The 20,582-nt window shown below is 45.4% G+C and overlaps 1 protein-coding gene across 2 annotated transcripts in view; it reads right to left on the bottom strand.

The window, feature by feature from the left end:
• Positions 1-6,976: 6,976 nt before the first annotated feature.
• LOC106593806 (UDP-glucuronosyltransferase) overlaps positions 6,977-20,582 on the bottom strand; it is a 21,811-nt gene continuing 8,205 nt past the window's right edge. For both annotated transcript variants that reach the window (XM_045714372.1, XM_045714373.1), the window contains 6 exons: positions 19,142-19,269; positions 18,057-18,150; positions 17,528-17,653; positions 17,309-17,396; positions 16,576-16,795; positions 6,977-7,372 (listed from right to left, as the gene is read on the bottom strand). In XM_045714372.1, coding sequence (XP_045570328.1) covers positions 7,099-7,372; positions 16,576-16,795; positions 17,309-17,396; positions 17,528-17,653; positions 18,057-18,150; positions 19,142-19,269 — 930 coding nt within the window. In that variant the 3' untranslated portion in view covers positions 6,977-7,098. The remainder of the gene's footprint in view (positions 7,373-16,575; positions 16,796-17,308; positions 17,397-17,527; positions 17,654-18,056; positions 18,151-19,141; positions 19,270-20,582) is intronic.

Genomic DNA, 20,582 nt, shown 5'->3' with positions numbered 1-20,582 from the left:
AAGAAACCTAGAGAGGAACCAGGCTATGAGGGGTGGCCAGTCCTCTTCTGGCTGTGCCGGGTGGATATTATAACAGAACATGGTCAAGATAGTAGCAGTGGGTTGCTCAACCTCACAGCCTTTCAACCTAACCCAGTAAGCTAATGACCATTTTTTTACACCGTATAATCAAAGGCATCTCACCTGCCTTCACTAGTAAAGTACAGATGATGATTTAAATGCACTGTCATGGAAATTCTTACACAGGGACACACAAAGCCAATCTTAAATGAACCATTGTTTGTCAGCTCGCTGGAGAGGTTCCAACAAACTCAAAGCACCAGGTAGTCCCGTTAGTGAGGAGCTCTACCGGGGCAGTCCCGTTAGTGAGGAGCTCTACCGGGGCAGTCCCGTTAGTGAGGAGCTCTACCGGGGCAGTCCCGTTAGTGAGAAGCTCTACCGGGGCAGTCTCCTTAGTGAGGAGCTCTACCGGGGCAGTCCCGTTAGTGAGAAGCTCTACCGGGGCAGTCCCGTTAGTGAGAAGCTCTACCGGGGCAGTCTCCTTAGTGAGGAGCTCTACCGGGGCAGTCCCGTTAGTGAGGAGCTCTACCGGGGCAGTCTCCTTAGTGAGGAGCTCTACCGGGGCAGTCCCGTTAGTGAAGAGCTCTACTGGGGCAGTCCCGTTAGTGAGGAGCTCTACCGGGGCAGTCTCCTTAGTTCCCTTATATACTGACAAGTTATATTTGCATGATTTAGCTTATACATCATTCATAACTAATGTTTCCTTCATTCATGTGACGACCAATACTGTTTCATAACATGTGACAGACCAATACCTCACGATGCTTCTCTCTAAACTGAGACCTTGAAACTGAGATAATCTCTAAACAAGGTTCTGGGCGTACTGCCAAATTGCAGATACTGATAGGGAGGATTTTGGTCCAATCAGTCACTTGCATTAACACAGAAATTGGTTATTAGAAAAGCACAAACATAAAAATGTCCACATTCCATCCTTTTATCACTTTTAGATTTTTAGCTTCTATATCATCATATTCTATACTCCTATTAAAGTAAGGGTGATTTCTAGCTTCTATATCATCATATTCTATACTCCTATTAAAGTAAGGGAAAACCACACAGAGAAAAAAAAATAGCCACTTCATAATTTCAAGCCCTTCATTCTGGGTAGCATGAGTAATACTATAATTATAATAAAGGTCCTATTCACGGGAATTCATCAACACACACAACATGTTACATTTCCATCATTTAGACAAATGAAGAAAAAAAACAGCCCATTTGGCAATTTAGCATCCCCAACTTCCAAACAGGGACTCCAACTAAATTGCAGGTGTTGTGGGGGATTATTTTTTTAGCAACAGTTGTAATGTATTGGGCGAGATCAGTTATATAAGAAGAGAGATCTGAGACTAAAGTACAACATTCATCATCAATGATTGAACAAGTGGCCCCCTTGGACCTGCCGAAAAGATAGTGAAGAGCCTCTCTGTTTTGCAGAGATAATTTACACAATTATTTGAGCGTTTCCTATTTTTTTCTGTCTCTAGACATCTCCTGAATTCGGGGTCTAGGTCATATTGACTTTCACAGTGTTCTAACAGTTTCAGACCAACCTTGATAAGAATGAGATTGGGGGGGGGGTACTGTCACATCCTGACCAGTAAAAGGGGTTATTTGTTATTGTAGTTTGGTCAGGGCGTGGCAAGGGGGGGGTGTTTGTTTTGTTTAAATGTTTTCTTTCAATAAATTTAAGAAGATGAGCACTTTACCCGCTGGCGCCTTGGTCCAATCCTTACGACGCCCAATGACAGGGCAAGGTTAGCCCAAGATACAATCTAGTGGCTCTCCTCACATCTTTAGGGTCATTACTCTCTAGAAAGCTCTTCTATCCAAATCATAATTACAACTATTGATAAGTTATCCAACACAAATGTAGAATGACAGTCCTTGTTGGTTCTATCACTATAATTTAAGACCCTCAACTTATCACACATCGATACTGGCAGAATGTACATTGACACTATATTCTTCTTGTATTATTATCCACATTTCAATCACCGTAGGATCAATAAAGGGGGCATATAAGCAGACAATAAAAGCTCTTACAATATTGAATGATTACATGTCTCTAAAACAGGCTATAGGCTACATGCGCACCACCAAGTCAGAACAGTAGGATAAATAAAGGGGGCATATAAGCAGACAATAAAAGCTCTTACAATATTGAATGATTACATGTCTCTAAAACAGGCTATAGGCTACATGCGCACCACCAAGTCAGAACAGTAGGATAAATAAAGGGGGCATATAAGCAGAAAATAAAAGCTCTTACAATATTGAATGATTACATGTCTCTAAAACAGGCTATAGGCTACATGTGCACCACCAAGTCAGAACAGTAGGATAAATAAAGGTGGCATATAAACAGACAATAAAAGCTCTTACAATATTGAATGATTACATGTCTCTAAAACAGGCTATAGGCTACATGCGCACCACCAAGTCAGAACAAGTTCTGAGGCGAAAAGGGACCAAATGATTAGGGTGAGACACATGAGCTACTAACATCTTACTACACAACATACACTTAGTATTGCTTTCTTAGCTACAGTATACACATCTCCCTGGCATATTACACCATTTATGCAGCAGCATACAATACATTTTTTGGACTCACCTTGTTGTGCTGTGCTCACTTGAACAGGAAGTTGGTGCGGTGGTCCTTCTTGTGGGCAAACTTTGTCGTCAAAGTCTGGCATTCTCTGAATTCATGGGTGCTTTCAAGAAAACTGGGAATTTGGAAAAGAAACGATCGAATCCTGACGTCAGTGATCTTCTGGTTGGAGAAAGAGGCCTGAGTTACCAGCTTGGAATTCCGAGTTGGATGACCGTTCAAAACGTATTATCCCAGTCGGAGCTCGTTTTTTCCCCCAGAGTTCCCAGTTGTCTTCAACACGCTGAAGTCTGAGATTACCCAGTTGTTTTGAACGTGGATGAAGGCTGGATTGACAGCATGACCAATGTCTTCAACCTTTTCTGGCCCATGGTGTTGCGTGTGAATGTTTATCCTTTTAAAAGGATAAAGAGATCCTTCCAGACAGATTGTTTTAAAACCTTTAAACCCAGACACCCTCTCTACCGAATAGCAGGCAAGGGAAGAAACTAAATTACACTTGCATTTAGACACTGATTCCTTCCTTGTTGAATTAGGCATTTAGACACTGATTCCTTCCTTGTTGAATTAGGCATTTAGACACTGATTCCTTCCTTGTTGAATTAGGCATTTAGACACTGATTCCTTCCTTGTTGAATTAGGCATTTAGACACTGATTCCTTCCTTGTTGAATTAGGCATTTAGACACTGATTCCTTCCTTGTTGAATTAGGCATTTAGACACTGATTCCTTCCTTGTTGAATTAGGCATTTAGACACTGATTCCTTCCTTGTTGAATTAGGCATTTAGACACTGATTCCTTCCTTGTTGAATTAGGCATTTAGACACTGATTCCTTCCTTGTTGAATTAGGCATTTAGACACTGATTCCTTCCTTGTTGAATTAGGCATTTAGACACTGATTCCTTCCTTGTTGAATTAGGCATTTAGACACGGATTCCTTCCTTGTTGAATTAGGCATTTAGACACGGATTCCTTCCTTGTTGAATTAGGCATTTAGACACGGATTCCTTCCTTGTTGAATTAGGCATTTAGACACTGATTCCTTCCTTGTTGAATTAGGCATTTAGACACTGATTCCTTCCTTGTTGAATTAGGCATTTAGACACGGATTCCTTCCTTGTTGAATTAGGCATTTAGACACGGATTCCTTCCTTGTTGAATTAGGCATTTAGACACTGATTCCTTCCTTGTTGAATTAGGCATTTAGACACTGATTCCTTCCTTGTTGAATTAGGCATTTAGACACTGATTCCTTCCTTGTTGAATTAGGCATTTAGACACTGATTCCTTCCTTGTTGAATTAGGCATTTAGACACTGATTCCTTCCTTGTTGAATTAGGCGATTTCCCGACATGATGTGTAATGTTTATGTCCAAATGCCGATGAGTATCGATCTATAATTTCTCTTCGTATGACCAAGGATTTAAAAGGATTTGCCAGTAGATTGTCGACGTGATTCACGATGATGACTGCTTCTCATAGGAAAATATGGCCTCAGAGGGAACAACATGTAAGGAGTTGATATAAAAGATTCCACAAATGTTCCACTAAAAGCTCATTTCTCCTTTTGCCAAGATAATCCATCCACCTGACAGGTGTAGCATATCAATAAGCTGATTAAACAGCATGATCATTACACAGGTGCACCTTGTGCTGGGGACAATAAAAGGCCACTCTAAAATGTGCAGTTTTGTCTCACAACACAATGCCACAGATGTCTCAAGTTTTAAGGGAGTGTGCAATTGGCATACTGACTACAGGAATGTCCACCAGTGCTGTTGCCAGAGAATTGAATGTTCATTTCTCTACCATAAGTTGCCTCCAACATTGTTTAAGAGAATTTGGCAATTTCGAGTCTCATAGCAAAGGGTCTGAATCCTTTTTAATTGTATATTGTTTTATAAATTTGCAAACATTTCTAAAAACCTGTTTTCACTTTGTCATTATGGGGTATTGTGTGTAGATTGATGAGGAAAAACTTTTATTTAATACATTTTTGAATAAGGCTGTAATGTAACATAATGTGGAAAAAGTCGAGGGGTCTGAATACTTTCTGAAGGCACTGTAACTAGGACAGTTAAACAGTACAGAAAAACAGTGGAGTTAAACAGTAGAGATTAACAATATAGTGCCCTGTATTTGTAGTCTTAAGGGGGAAGGTGTTACCGGTTTTGTTTTATCCATTTATGTTGACGTTGGACTTTAGCACGTCTATCCCTTTAGCACCGATTACCTCGTTAGTCAGTATGATCCTAGGCCCCACGCTCTTCTCAATTTACATCAACAACATAGCTCAGGCTGTAGGAAGCTCTCTCGTCCATTTATATGCAGATGATACAGTCTTATACTCAGCTGGCCCCTCCCCGGATTTTGTGTTAAACGCTCTACAACAAAGCTTTCTCTGCCCTTAACCTTGTTCTGAACACCTTCAAAACAAAGTTCATGTGGTTTGGTAAGAAGAATGCCCCTCTCCCCTACAGGTGTGATTACTACCTCTGAGGGTTTAGAGGTTGAGGTAGTCACCTCATACAAGTACTTGGGAGTCTGGCTAGACGGTACACTGTCCTTCTCTCAGCACATATCAAAGCTGCAGGCTAAAGTTAAATCTAGACTTGGTTTCCTCTATCGTAATCGCTCCTCTTTCACCCCAGCTGCCAAACTAACCCTGATTCAGATGACCATCCTACCCATGCTAGATTACGGAGACATCATTTATAGATCGGCAGGTAAGGGTGCTCTCGAGCGACTAGATGTTCTTTACCATTCAGCCATCAGATTTGCCACCAATGCTCCTTATAGGACACATCACTGCACTCTATACTCCTCTGTAAACTGCTCATATCTGTATACATCCTGTCTTTAAGTTTGGTGGGGGTTTTTGTTGGCCTCTTCCTGGGTGGAGTCAGTGGGTCTCCTGGTGGGGTTTTTTGTTGGCCTCTTCCTGGGTGGAGTTAGTGGGTCTCCTGGTGGGGGTCTTTGTTGGCCTCTTCCTGGGTGGAGTCAGTGGGTCTCCTGGTGGGGGTTTTGTTGGCCTCTTCCTGGGTGGAGTTAGTGGGTCTCCTGGTGGGGGTCTTTGTTGGCCTCTTCCTGGGTGGAGTTAGTGGGTTTCCTGGTGGGGTTTTTTGTTGGCCTCTTCCTGGGTGGAGTTAGTGGGTCTCCTGGTGGGGGTCTTTGTTGGCCTCTTCCTGGGTGAAGTTAGTGGGTCTCCTGGTGGGGTTTTTTAGGTCCCAGTTGTTGTTGTTGCTGCTAGTAAACTGTCAGTGGACACGAGCGTCTTTCAGAACCCTTCCTAAAACTGCACCGGTTTCGTTTTGGTTGTTGATCAGTTCTCCCTTCTGTTTGAGCAACATTGTAGTTTTATTTTGCTGTGGAACATAACACTGGATTAGACTAGACTGGATTAGACTAGACTGGATTAGACTAGACTGGATTAGACTAGACTGGATTAGACTAGACTGGATTAGACTAGACTGGATTAGACTAGACTGGATTAGATTTGACTGGATTAGATTTGACTGGATTAGACTAGACTGGATTAGACTAGACTGGATTAGACTAGACTGGATTAGACTAGACTGGATTAGACTAGACTGGATTAGACTAGACTGGATTAGACTAGACTGGATTAGATTTGACTGGATTAGATTTGACTGGATTAGACTAGACTGGATTAGACTAGACTGGATTAGACTTGACTGGATTAGATTTGACAGGATTCGATTTTACTGGATTAGATTTGACTGGATTAGATTTGACTGGATTAGATTTGACTGGATTAGACTTGACTAGATTAGACTTGACTGGATTAGATTTGACTGGATTAGACTTGACTGGATTAGACCTGACTGGATTCGATTTGACTGGATTAGATTTGACTGGATTAGACTTGACTGGATTAGACTTGACTGGATTAGATTTGACTGGATTAGATTTGACTGGATTAGACTTGACTGGATTAGACTTGACTAGATTCGATTTGACTGGATTAGATTTGACTGGATTAGATTTGACTGGATTAGATTTGTCGTCAACAGCGGACCAGATGTTCTGTATAATAAATGTTTACGTGGTTTAATCCACTGAATGGTTGTATTGGTGGGGTTACGATTACTCTCCCCGATACTGAAACAGAAAAACACACAACCCTCTTTATTTCACGTCTGTGGTGTATTCATTAGTGTACAGTACATTTCGGGTAGCTTCCTGCCCAGAACCCGTTTGGTTCCATTGTTTTCCTGTTTGCTTCTGATTGAAGGAGACCCAGGTGGTGCTGGAACAGAACAACGGGGACCAGCTGTACGTCCTCCAGGTGTTTATTAGGAAAAGCTGATATACACAATTTTAATTACACAACATTTTAGGAAATTTAAAATAAATGTGGATATCCGTTTGTTGCCTCTGTGCTCCGACCCCTACCGGTCAGTCCTCTTTCATCTTCCTGGTTGTGATCCTCCGCACGCACCGCGACAAGCACTTTAACGTCACCGTGACAACGGCCGACGCCACGACGATCAACAGGCCAATCACATCCAAGCTGTGGTACTGGAACCAGTTGAGGTCTTGGGCGGCGGCTCTAAGGTGGGCCGCCCCTTTGTGACGCATCACAAACTCTGTCCAATAGACAGAGAGCTCCAGTGGATCCACTGGCTGGTCTTTGTGAATGGCTGAGAGTTTCAGGACACTGGATTTATACCTGCAGAAAGACACACCATGATCCGATTACCACCCGGGCACGCAGGGGAAATCCCCAGGAGACCCATAACTAATTTAGTTATAATGTTTGATACACACACACACATAATATTATGCAGATGTTATCGCAGGTGCAGTAAAATACTTGTGTTGAAACAGTGCAGTAATAATACCTAACAATATACAACAAATAGCTGCAAAATAAAAATAAAAGGAATTAAGAAATATCCGAACGAAAAATGTCAGAGTCTGGAATATAAATATATAGTGGTGTGTATAGACAGTAGTTATATAGGATGGTGTGTATAGACAGTAGTTATATAGGATGGTGTGTATAGACAGTAGTTATATAGGATGGTGTGTATAGACAGTAGTTAAATAGGATGGTGTGTATAGACAGTAGTTATATAGGATGGTGTGTATAGACAGTAGTTATATAGGATGGTGTGTATAGACAGTAGTTATACAGGATGGTGTGTATAGACAGTATAGACAGTAGTTATACAGGATGGTGTGTATAGACAGTAGTTATATAGGATGGTGTGTATAGACAGTAGTTATATAGGATGGTGTGATATATAGACAGTAGTTATATAGGATGGTGTGTATAGACAGTAGTTATACAGGATGGTGTGTATAGACAGTAGTTATATAGGATGGTGTGTATAGACAGTAGTTATATAGGATGGTGTGTATAGGTATAGACAGTAGTTATATAGGATGGTGTGTATAGACAGTAGTTATATAGGATGGTGTGTATAGACAGTAGTTATATAGGATGGTGTGTATAGACAGTAGTTATATAGGATGGTGTGTATAGACAGTAGTTATACAGGATGGTGTGTATAGACAGTAGTTATATAGGATGGTGTGTATAGACAGTAGTTATATAGGATGGTGTGTATAGACAGTAGTTATACAGGATGGTGTGTATAGACAGTATAGACAGTAGTTATACAGGATGGTGTGTATAGACAGTAGTTATATAGGATGGTGTGTATAGACAGTAGTTATATAGGATGGTGTGATATATAGACAGTAGTTATATAGGATGGTGTGTATAGACAGTAGTTATACAGGATGGTGTGTATAGACAGTAGTTATATAGGATGGTGTGTATAGACAGTAGTTATATAGGATGGTGTGTATAGACAGTATAGACAGTAGTTATATAGGATGGTGTGTATAGACAGTAGTTATATAGGATGGTGTGTATAGACAGTAGTTATATAGGATGGTGAGTATAGACAGTAGTTATATAGGATGGTGTGTATAGACAGTAGTTATACAGGATGGTGTGTATAGACAGTAGTTATATAGGATGGTGTGTATAGACAGTAGTTATATAGGATGGTGTGTATAGACAGTAGTTATATAGGATGGTGTGATATATAGACAGTAGTTATATAGGATGGTGTGTATAGACAGTAGTTATACAGGATGGTGTGTATAGACAGTAGTTATATAGGATGGTGTGTATAGACAGTAGTTATATAGGATGGTGTGTATAGACAGTAGTTATATAGGATGGTGTGTATAGACAGTAGTTATATAGGATGGTGTGTATAGACAGTATAGACAGTAGTTATATAGGATGGTGTGTATAGACAGTAGTTATATAGGATGGTGTGTATAGACAGTATAGACAGTAGTTATATAGGATGGTGTGTATAGACAGTAGTTATATAGGATGGTGTGTATAGACAGTATAGACAGTAGTTATATAGGATGGTGTGTATAGACAGTAGTTATATAGGATGGTGTGTATAGACAGTAGTTATATAGGATGGTGTGTATAGACAGTAGTTATATAGGATGGTGTGTATAGACAGTAGTTATATAGGATGGTGTGTATAGACAGTAGTTATACAGGATGGTGTGTATAGACAGTAGTTATATAGGATGGTGTGTATAGACAGTAGTTATATAGGATGGTGTGTATAGACAGTAGTTAAATAGGGTGGTGTGTATAGACAGTAGTTATATAGGATGGTGTGTATAGACAGTATAGACAGTAGTTATATAGGATGGTGAGTATAGACAGTAGTTATATAGGATGGTGTGATATATAGACAGTAGTTATATAGGATGGTGTGTATAGACAGTAGTTATATAGGATGGTGTGTATAGACAGTAGTTATATAGGATGGTGTGATATATAGACAGTAGTTATATAGGATGGTGTGTATAGACAGTAGTTATACAGGATGGTGTGTATAGACAGTAGTTATATAGGATGGTGTGTATAGACAGTAGTTATATAGGATGGTGTGTATAGACAGTAGTTATATAGGATGGTGAGTATAGACAGTAGTTATATAGGATGGTGTGATATATAGACAGTAGTTATATAGGATGGTGTGTATAGACAGTAGTTATATAGGATGGTGTGTATAGACAGTAGTTATATAGGATGGTGTGTATAGACAGTAGTTATATAGGATGGTGTGATATATAGACAGTAGTTATATAGGATGGTGTGTATAGACAGTAGTTATACAGGATGGTGTGTATAGACAGTAGTTATATAGGATGGTGTGTATAGACAGTAGTTATATAGGATGGTGTGTATAGACAGTAGTTATATAGGATGGTGTGTATAGACAGTAGTTATATAGGATGGTGTGTATAGACAGTATAGACAGTAGTTATATAGGATGGTGTGTATAGACAGTAGTTATATAGGATGGTGTGTATAGACAGTATAGACAGTAGTTATATAGGATGGTGTGTATAGACAGTAGTTATATAGGATGGTGTGTATAGACAGTATAGACAGTAGTTATATAGGATGGTGTGTATAGACAGTAGTTATATAGGATGGTGTGTATAGACAGTAGTTATATAGGATGGTGTGTATAGACAGTAGTTATATAGGATGGTGTGTATAGACAGTAGTTATATAGGATGGTGTGTATAGACAGTAGTTATATAGGATGGTGTGTATAGACAGTAGTTATACAGGATGGTGTGTATAGACAGTAGTTATATAGGATGGTGTGTATAGACAGTAGTTATATAGGATGGTGTGTATAGACAGTAGTTAAATAGGGTGGTGTGTATAGACAGTAGTTATATAGGATGGTGTGTATAGACAGTATAGACAGTAGTTATATAGGATGGTGTGTATAGACAGTAGTTATATAGGATGGTGTGTATAGACAGTATAGACAGTAGTTATATAGGATGGTGTGTATAGACAGTAGTTATACAGGATGGTGTGTATAGACAGTAGTTATATAGGGTGGTGTGTATAGACAGTAGTTATATAGGATGGTGTGTATAGACAGTAGTTATATAGGGTGGTGTGTATAGACAGTAGTTATATAGGGTGGTGTGTATAGACAGTAGTTATATAGGATGGTGTGTATAGACAGTAGTTATATAGGATGGTGTGTGTGTGTATAGACAGAATAGACAGAATAGAAAAGGTGTGTACAGCAGTAGTTATATAGGATGAACCAGGACTAGAATACAGTATATACATATGAAGTGGACAGCAGTAGTTATATAGGATGAACCAGGACTAGAATACAGTATGTACATTGAACAACAATATAAACGTAACATGTAAAGTGTTGGTCCCATGTTTAATGAGCTGATATAAAAGATCCCAGAAATGTTTCATACGCACAAAATTCTTATTTCTCTAAAATGTCGTGCACAAATTTGTTTACATCCCTGTTAGTGAGCATTTATCCTTTGCCGAGATCATCCATCCACCTGACAGGTGTGACATATCAAGAAACGGATTAGCATCATCATTACACAGGTGCACCTTGTGCTGGGGACAATAAAAGGCCACTCTAAAATGTGCAGTTTTGTCACACAACACAATGCCACAGATGTCTCAAGATGAGGGAGCGTGCAATTGGCACGCTGACACGCCCTGGCCATAGAGAGGGGTTTTTTGTTCTTTATTTTGGTTAGGCCAGGGCGTTACATTGGGTGGGCGTTCTATGTTCTTTTTCTATGTTTTTTGTATTTCTTTGTTTTTGGCCGTGTGTGGCTCCCAATCAGGCACAGCTGAAGTTCGTTGTTGTTGATTGGGAGTCACACATAAGGAGCAGGTTTTTCCTTTGGGTTTTGTGGGGGATTGTTTTCTGTTTTGTTCAGTTGGGACCAGACAGGACTGTTCGCTGTCGTTGCTATCGAGTGTTTTGTTTGTAGTGGTTCATTTTTATTAAATGTCAAGATGAACACACAACCTCCGCTGCATCTTGGTTTTCTTGCGACGACGGGCGTTACACACGTTGACTGCAGGAATGTCAACCAGAGCTTCTGTCAGAGAATTTAATGTTAATTTCTCTACCATAAGCCTCCTCCACTGTCATTTTAGAGAATTTGGCAGTACGTCCAACCAGTCTCATAACCGCAGACCACGTGTATGGCGTCGTGTGGGCGAGCGGTTTGCTGATGTCAACATTGTGAACAGAGTGCCCCATGGTGGTGGTGGGGTTATGGTATGGGGCCCCGTGGTGGGGGTGGGGTTATGGTATTGGGCCCCGTGGTGGGGGTGGGGTTATGGTATTGGGCCCCGTGGTGGAGGTGGGGTTATGGTATGGGCCCCGTGGTGGAGGTGGGGTTATGGTATGGGCCCCGTGGTGGAGGTGGGGTTATGGTATTGGGCCCCGTGGTGGAGGTGGGGTTATGGTATGGGGCCCCATGGTGGAGGTGGGGTTATGGTATTGGGCCCCGTGGTGGAGGTGGGGTTATGGTATGGGGCCCCATGGTGGAGGTGGGGTTATGGTATGGGGCCCCATGGTGGAGGTGGGGTTATGGTATAGGGCCCCATGGTGGAGGTGGGGTTATGGTATGGGGCCCCGTGGTGGTGGTGGGGTTATGGTATTGGGCCCCGTGGTGGAGGTGGGGTTATGGTATTGGGCCCCGTGGTGGAGGTGGGGTTATGGTATGGGGTCCCGTGGTGGGGGTGGGGTTATGGTATTGGGCCCCGTGGTGGAGGTGGGGTTATGGTATTGGGCCCCGTGGTGGAGGTGGGGTTATGGTATTGGGCCCCGTGGTGGGGGTGGGGTTATGGTATTGGGCCCCATGGTGGAGGTGGGGTTATGGTATTGGGCCCCATGGTGGAGGTGGGGTTATGGTATTGGGCCCCGTGGTGGGGGTGGGGTTATGGTATGGGGCAGACATAAACTACAGACAACAAACACAATGGCATTTTATTGATGGGAATTTGAATGCCCAGAGACACCGTGACGAGATCCAGAGGCCCCATTGTCGTGCCATTCATCCACCACCATCACCTCTTCAGCATGATAATACACGGACCCATGTCGCAAGGATCTGTACACAATTCCTGGAAGCTGAAAATGTCCCAGGGAAATGTCCCAAAATGTCCCAGGGAAATGTCCCAAAATGTCCCAGGGAAATGTCCCAAAATGTCCCAGGGAACAAGCTGAATTTATTCAGTCTCCTGATGTTGAAGAGGCGCAGTTGTGCCTTCATCACCACACTGTCAGTGTGGATGGATTATAGAAAATGGCAAAATTGCAGGAAATTTGCTTTAAAACTGAAACATTCTTAGAAGCCACACTGGAGCGGTGGAGCAAACACCAACTGATCTCCTCACACACTCCTCTGACCGTCACACACACTCCTCTGACCGTCACACACACTCCTCTGACCGTCACACACACTCCTCTGATCTCATCACACACTCCTCTGACCGTCACACACACTCCTCTGATCTCATCACACACTCCTCTGATCTCATCACACACTCCTCTGACCGTCTCACACACTCCTCTGACCGTCACACACACTCCTCTGACCGTCACACACACTCCTCTGACCGTCACACACACTCCTCTGATCTCATCACACACTCCTCTGACCGTCTCACACACTCCTCTGACCGTCTCACACACTCCTCTGACCGTCACAAACACTCCTCTGATCTCATCACACACTCCTCTGACCGTCTCACACACTCCTCTGATCTCATCACACACTCCTCTGACCGTCTCACACACTCCTCTGACCGTCTCACACACTCCTCACACACTCCTCACACACTCCTCTGGCCGTCTCACACACTCCTCTGTCCATCTCACACACTCCTCTGATCTCATCACACACTCCTCTGATCTCCTCACACACTCCTCTGATCTCATCACACACTCCTCTGACCGTCTCACACACTCCTCTGACCGTCTCACACACACACTCCTCTGACCATCTCACACACTCCTCTGTCCGTCTCACACACTCCTCTGTCCGTCTCACACACTCCTCTGTCCGTCTCACACACTCCTCTGTCCGTCTCACACACTCCTCTGACCGTCTCACACACTCCTCTGACCTCCTCACACACTCCTCTGACCGTCTCACACACTCCTCTGTCCGTCTCACACACTCCTCTGACCGTCTCACACACTCCTCTGACCTCCTCACACACTCCTCTGATCTCCTCACACACTCCTCTGACCTCCTCACACACTCCTCTGACCGTCTCACACACTCCTCTGACCATCTCACACACTCCTCTGTCCATCTCACACACTCCTCTGACCGTCTCACACACTCCTCTGTCCGTCTCACACACTCCTCTGACCGTCTCACACACACACTCCTCTGACCATCTCACACACTCCTCTGTCCGTCTCACACACTTTTCTGACCATCTCACACACTCCTCTGTCCGTCTCACACACTCCTCTGACCATCTCACACACTCCTCTGTCCATCTCACACACTCCTCTGTCCGTCTCACACACTCCTCTGACCGTCTCACACACTCCTCTGACCTCCTCACACACTCCTCTGACCGTCTCACACACTCCTCTGACCGTCTCACACACTCCTCACACACTCCTCTGACCGTCTCACACACACACTCCTCTGTCCGTCTCACACACTCCTCTGACCTCCTCACACACTCCTCTGACCGTCTCACACACTCCTCTGACCTCCTCACACACTCCTCTGTCCGTCTCTCACACACTCCTCTGACCTCCTCACACACTCCTCTGACCTCCTCACACACTCCTCTGACCGTCTCACACACTCCTCTGTCCGTCTCTCACACACTCCTCTGATCTCCTCACACACTCCTCTGACCGTCTCACACACACTCCTCTGACCATCTCACACACTCCTCTGACCTCCTCACACACTCCTCTGACCGTCTCACACACACTCCTCTGATCTCCTCACACACTCCTCTGACCGTCTCACACACTCCTCTGACCGTCTCACACACTCCTCACACACTCCTCACACACTTCTCTGGCCGTCTCACACACTCCTCTGACCGTCTCACACACTCCTCTGACCTCCTCACACACTCCTCTGACCGTCTCACACACTCCTCTGACCGTCTCACACACTCCTCACACACTCCTCTGACCGTCTCACACACACACTCCTCTGTCCGTCTCACACACTCCTCTGTCCGTCTCACACACTCCTCTGACCTCCTCACACACTCCTCTGACCGTCTCACACACTCCTCTGACCTCCTCACACACTCCTCTGTCCGTCTCTCACACACTCCTCTGATCTCCTCACACACTCCTCTGACCGTCTCACACACACTCCTCTGACCATCTCACACACTCCTCTGACCTCCTCACACACTCCTCTGACCTCCTCACACACTCCTCTGTCCGTCTCACACACTCCTCTGTCCGTCTCACACACTCCTCTGACCTCCTCACACACTCCTCTGACCTCCTCACACACTCCTCTGACCGTCTCACACACTCCTCTGTCCGTCTCTCACACACTCCTCTGATCTCCTCACACACTCCTCTGACCGTCTCACACACACTCCTCTGACCATCTCACACACTCCTCTGACCTCCTCACACACTCCTCTGTCCGTCTCACACACACTCCTCTGATCTCCTCACACACTCCTCTGACCGTCTCACACACTCCTCTGACCGTCTCACACACTCCTCTGACCTCCTCACACACTCCTCTGTCCGTCTCACACACACTCCTCTGATCTCCTCACACCTCCTCTGACCTCCTCACACACTCCTCTGACCTCCTCACACACTCCTCTGACCGTCTCACACACTCCTCTGTCCGTCTCACACACTCCTCTGTCCGTCTCACACACTCCTCTGACCTCCTCACACACTCCTCTGACCTCCTCACACACTCCTCTGACCGTCTCACACACTCCTCTGAACCTCCTCACACACTCCTCTGACCTCCTCACACACTCCTCTGTCCGTCTCACACACTCCTCTGACCTCCTCACACACTCCTCTGACCTCCTCACACACTCCTCTGTCCGTCTCACACACACTCCTCTGACCTCCTCACACACTCCTCTGACCTCCTCACACACTCCTCTGTCCGTCTCACACACACTCCTCTGACCTCCTCACACACTCCTCTGACCGTCTCACACACTCCTCTGTCCGTCTCACACACTCCTCTGTCCGTCTCACACACTCCTCTGACCTCCTCACACACTCCTCTGACCTCCTCACACACTCCTCTGACCGTCTCACACACTCCTCTGACCTCCTCACACACTCCTCTGACCTCCTCACACACTCCTCTGTCCGTCTCACACACTCCTCTGACCTCCTCACACACTCCTCTGACCTCCTCACACACTCCTCTGTCCGTCTCACACACACTCCTCTGACCTCCTCACACACTCCTCTGACCTCCTCACACACTCCTCTGACCGTCTCACACACTCCTCTGTCCGTCTCACACACTCCTCTGTCCGTCTCACACACTCCTCTGACCATCTCACACACTCCTCTGACCTCCTCACACACTCCTCTGACCGTCTCACACACTCCTCTGACCTCCTCACACACTCCTCTGTCCGTCTCACACACACTCCTCTGATCTCCTCACACACTCCTCTGACCTCCTCACACACTCCTCTGACCTCCTCACACACTCCTCTGACCGTCTCACACACTCCTCTGTCCGTCTCACACACTCCTCTGTCCGTCTCACACACTCCTCTGACCTCCTCACACACTCCTCTGACCTCCTCACACACTCCTCTGACCGTCTCACACACTCCTCTGACCTCCTCACACACTCCTCTGACCTCCTCACACACTCCTCTGTCCGTCTCACACACTCCTCTGACCTCCTCACACACTCCTCTGACCTCCTCACACACTCCTCTGTCCGTCTCACACACTCCTCTGACCTCCTCACACACTCCTCTGTCCGTCTCACACACTCCTCTGTCCGTCTCACCTGGGGTTGTTGACAACCTCGTCCAGCGCCTGCAGCAGTGTTTCCACGGTGATATGGTTAATATCCAGGACCACGCCCACTCCCTTACTGGCCAATCGCTGAGCGTTGTCAGGTTGGTCGCCGAACAGCGGCAGCATCACCATGGGAACGGCGTGACACACCCCCTCGTACAGACCGTGGGTCCCGCTGTGGGTCAGGAAGGCCCGTGCACCATGGTGAGCTAACACACACACACACACACACACACACACACACACACACACACACACACACACACACACACACACACACACACCCACGCACGCACGCACGCACACACACACACACACACACACGCACACACACACACACACAGACACACACACACACACACACACACACACAGATCAGACAGACAGATCCTGGCAAATTTTGCATTTATATGTTTGTTCAGAATAGATCTACGTACCCAGCAGGTCATTCTGAGGGATCCACTTCATCATCTATCTGTTCTAGATCTACGTACCCAGCAGGTCATTCTGAGGGATCCACTTCATCATCTATCTGTTCTAGATCTACGTACCCAGCAGGTCATTCTGAGGGATCCACTTCATCATCTATCTGTTCTAGATCTACGTACCCAGCAGGTCATTCTGAGGGAACCACTTCATCATCTATCTGTTCTAGATCTACGTACCCAGCAGGTCATTCTGAGGGATCCACTTCATCATCTATCTGTTCTAGATCTACGTACCCAGCAGGTCATTCTGAGGGATCCACTTCATCATCTTCACGTTGTCTGGAATGTTACCAGGAACAGGCCCAGAGTACCGCCACAGGACCTACACACACACACACACACACACACACACACACACACACACACACACACACACACACACACACACACACACACACACACCACACAGGTTAGTTGATGGTATCTTTGTGTGAGGGTCTGACTGGGTCTTACCTTCTGTGGTATGAGGGTGAAGGCCTGCAGGAAGACGAGAGTGATGTCATCAGGGAGAGACGCCACCATGGAGCCCAGAGAGAACACGATGAAGCCATGGTCCCCTGATACCCACTGCTCCAGCTCCTACACACACACACACACATGCACATACACACACACACACACACACACACACACACACACACACACACACACACACACACACACACACACACACATACACACATACACACATCACACACCATACACATACACACATACACACACACACACACACACACACACACACACACACACACATCACACACACACACACACACACACACACACATACACACATCACACACCACACACATACACATACACATACACACATACACACACACACACACACACACACACACACACACACACACACACACACACACACACCACACACACAGTTAATATAGCAAATTGAATTAGCCGACAGCAAGAGCATTTAAACCCTTCGTCAGCACAGAGTTTTTGACCAATCAGCACTGACCTTTGGCAGAGGGTTCCTGACATGGCAGTTAATCCCTCCCACCAGCACCATATTAGGCATGAGGGGGCGAGGAAACTCCAGCGTGAAGTCGTACCTTCGAACAACAACACCACGTACCTTAGCAACCAGAATGCATGTGCAGGGGAACAACACCACGTACCTTAGCAACCAGAATGCATGTGCAGGGGAACAACACCACGTACCTTAGCAACCAGAATGTGTGTGCAGGGGAACTACAGTCGTACCTTAGCAACCAGAATGTGTGTGCAGGGGAACTACAGTCGTACCTTAGCAACCAGAATGTGTGTGCAGGGGAACTGCAGTCGTACCTTAGCAACCAGAATGCATGTGCAGGGGAACTACAGTCGTACCTTAGCAACCAGAATGTGTGTGCAGGGGAACTGCAGTCGTACCTTAGCAACCAGAATGTGTGTGCAGGGGAACTGCAGTCGTACCTTAGCAACCAGAATGTGTGTGCAGGGGAACTGCAGTCGTACCTTAGCAACCAGAATGTGTGTGCAGGGGAACTGCAGTCGTACCTTAGCAACCAGAATGTGTGTGCAGGGGAACTGCAGTCGTACCTTAGCAACCAGAATGTGTGTGCAGGGGAACTACAGTCGTACCTTAGCGACCAGAATGTGTGTGCAGGGGAACTACAGTCGTACCTTAGCAACCAGAATGTGTGTGCAGGGGAACTGCGGTCGTACCTTAGCAACCAGAATGTGTGTGCAGGGGAACTACAGTCGTACCTTAGCGACCAGAATGTGTGTGCAGGGGAACTGCGGTCGTACCTTAGCAACCAGAATGTGTGTGCAGGGGAACTACAGTCGTACCTTAGCAACCAGAATGTGTGTGCAGGGGAACTACAGTCGTACCTTAGCAACCAGAATGTGTGTGCAGGGGAACTGCAGTCGTATCTTAGCAACCAGAATGCATGTGCAGGGGAACTGCAGTCATACCTTAGCAACCAGAATGCCGGTGCAGGGGAACTACAGTCGTACCTTAGCAACCAGAATGTGTGTGCAGGGGAACTACAGTCGTACCTTAGCAACCAGAATGTGTGTGCAGGGGAACTGCGGTCGTACCTTAGCAACCAGAGGGCGGTGTCTGCCAGTACCTCGGCCACACCCACATCCTCTCCCAGGAAGCGATTGGCCAGCTGGTCGAAGCGCCAGTACAGCAGTCGACATAGCAACGGCTCCACCAGACTCACCTATAGAACCAGATGAAGAAGGTGAGTGAGTGAATCAGTGTGAATTAGTGAGTGTGAATGAGTGAGTGTGAATGAGTGAGTGTGAATGAGTGAGTGTGAATGAGTGAGTGAGTGTGAGTGAGTGTGAATGAGTGAGTGAGTGTGAATGAGTGAGTGAGTGTAAATGAGTATGAATGAATGAGTGAGTGTGAATTAGTGAGGGTACATGAGTCCATGTACAGTTGAAGTCAGAAGTTTCCATTCACCTTAGCCAAATACATTTAAACTCCAATTTTCACAATTCCTGACATTTAATCCTAGTAAAAATTCCCTCTCTTAGGTCAGTTAGGATCACCACTTTATTTTAAGAATGTGAAATTTCTGAATAATAGTAGAGAGAATGATTTAATTCAGCTTTTATTTCTTTCATCACATTCCCAGTGGGTCAGAAGTTTACATACACTCAATTAGTATTTGGTAGCGTTGCCTTTAAATTGTTTAACTTGGGTCAAACGTTTCGGGTAGCCTTCCACAAGCTTCCCACAATAAGTTGGGTGAATTTTGGCCCATTACTCCTGACAGAGCTGGTGTAACTGAGTCAGGTTTGCAGGCCTCCTTGCTCGCACACGGTTTTGCAGTTCTGCCCACAAATCTTCTATAGGATTGAGGTCAGGGTTTTGTGATGGCCACTCCAATACATTGACTTTGTTGTCCTTAAGCCATTTTGCCACAACTTTGGAGGTATGCTTGGGGTCATTGTCCATTTGGAAGACCCATTTGCGACCAAGCTTTAACTTCCTGACTGATGTCTTGAGATGTTGCTTCAATATATCCACATCATTTTCTTTCCTCATGATGCCATCTATTTTGTGAAGTGCACCAGTCCTTCCTGCATCAAAGCACCCCCACAACATGATGCTGCCGCCCCCGTGCTTCACGGTTGGGATGGTGTTCTTCGGCTTGCAAGCCTCCCCCCTTTTTCCTCCAAACATAACGATGGTCATTATGGCCAAACAGTTATATTTTTGCTTCACAGACCAGAGGACATTTCTCCAAAAAGTATGATCTTTGTCCCCATGTGCATTTGCAAACCGTAGTTTGGCTTTTTTTAATGGCGGTTTTGGAGCAGTGGCTTCTTCCTTGCTGAGCGGCCTTTCAGGTTATGTCGATATAGGACTCGTTTTACTGTCGATATAGATATTTTTTTCCTCCAGGATTTTCACAAGGTCCTTTGCTGTTGTTCTGGGATTGATTTGCACTTTTCGAACCAAAGTACGTTAATTTCTAGGAGACAGAACGCTTCTCCTTCCTGAGCGGTATGACGGCTGCGTGGT

The sequence above is a fragment of the Salmo salar genome, chromosome ssa03, assembly GCF_905237065.1.
Source record: "Salmo salar chromosome ssa03, Ssal_v3.1, whole genome shotgun sequence".
Lineage (NCBI taxonomy): Eukaryota > Metazoa > Chordata > Actinopteri > Salmoniformes > Salmonidae > Salmo > Salmo salar.
The sequence above is the reverse complement of the archived record's forward strand: the minus strand, read 5'-3'. Positions and strand labels throughout refer to the sequence as shown.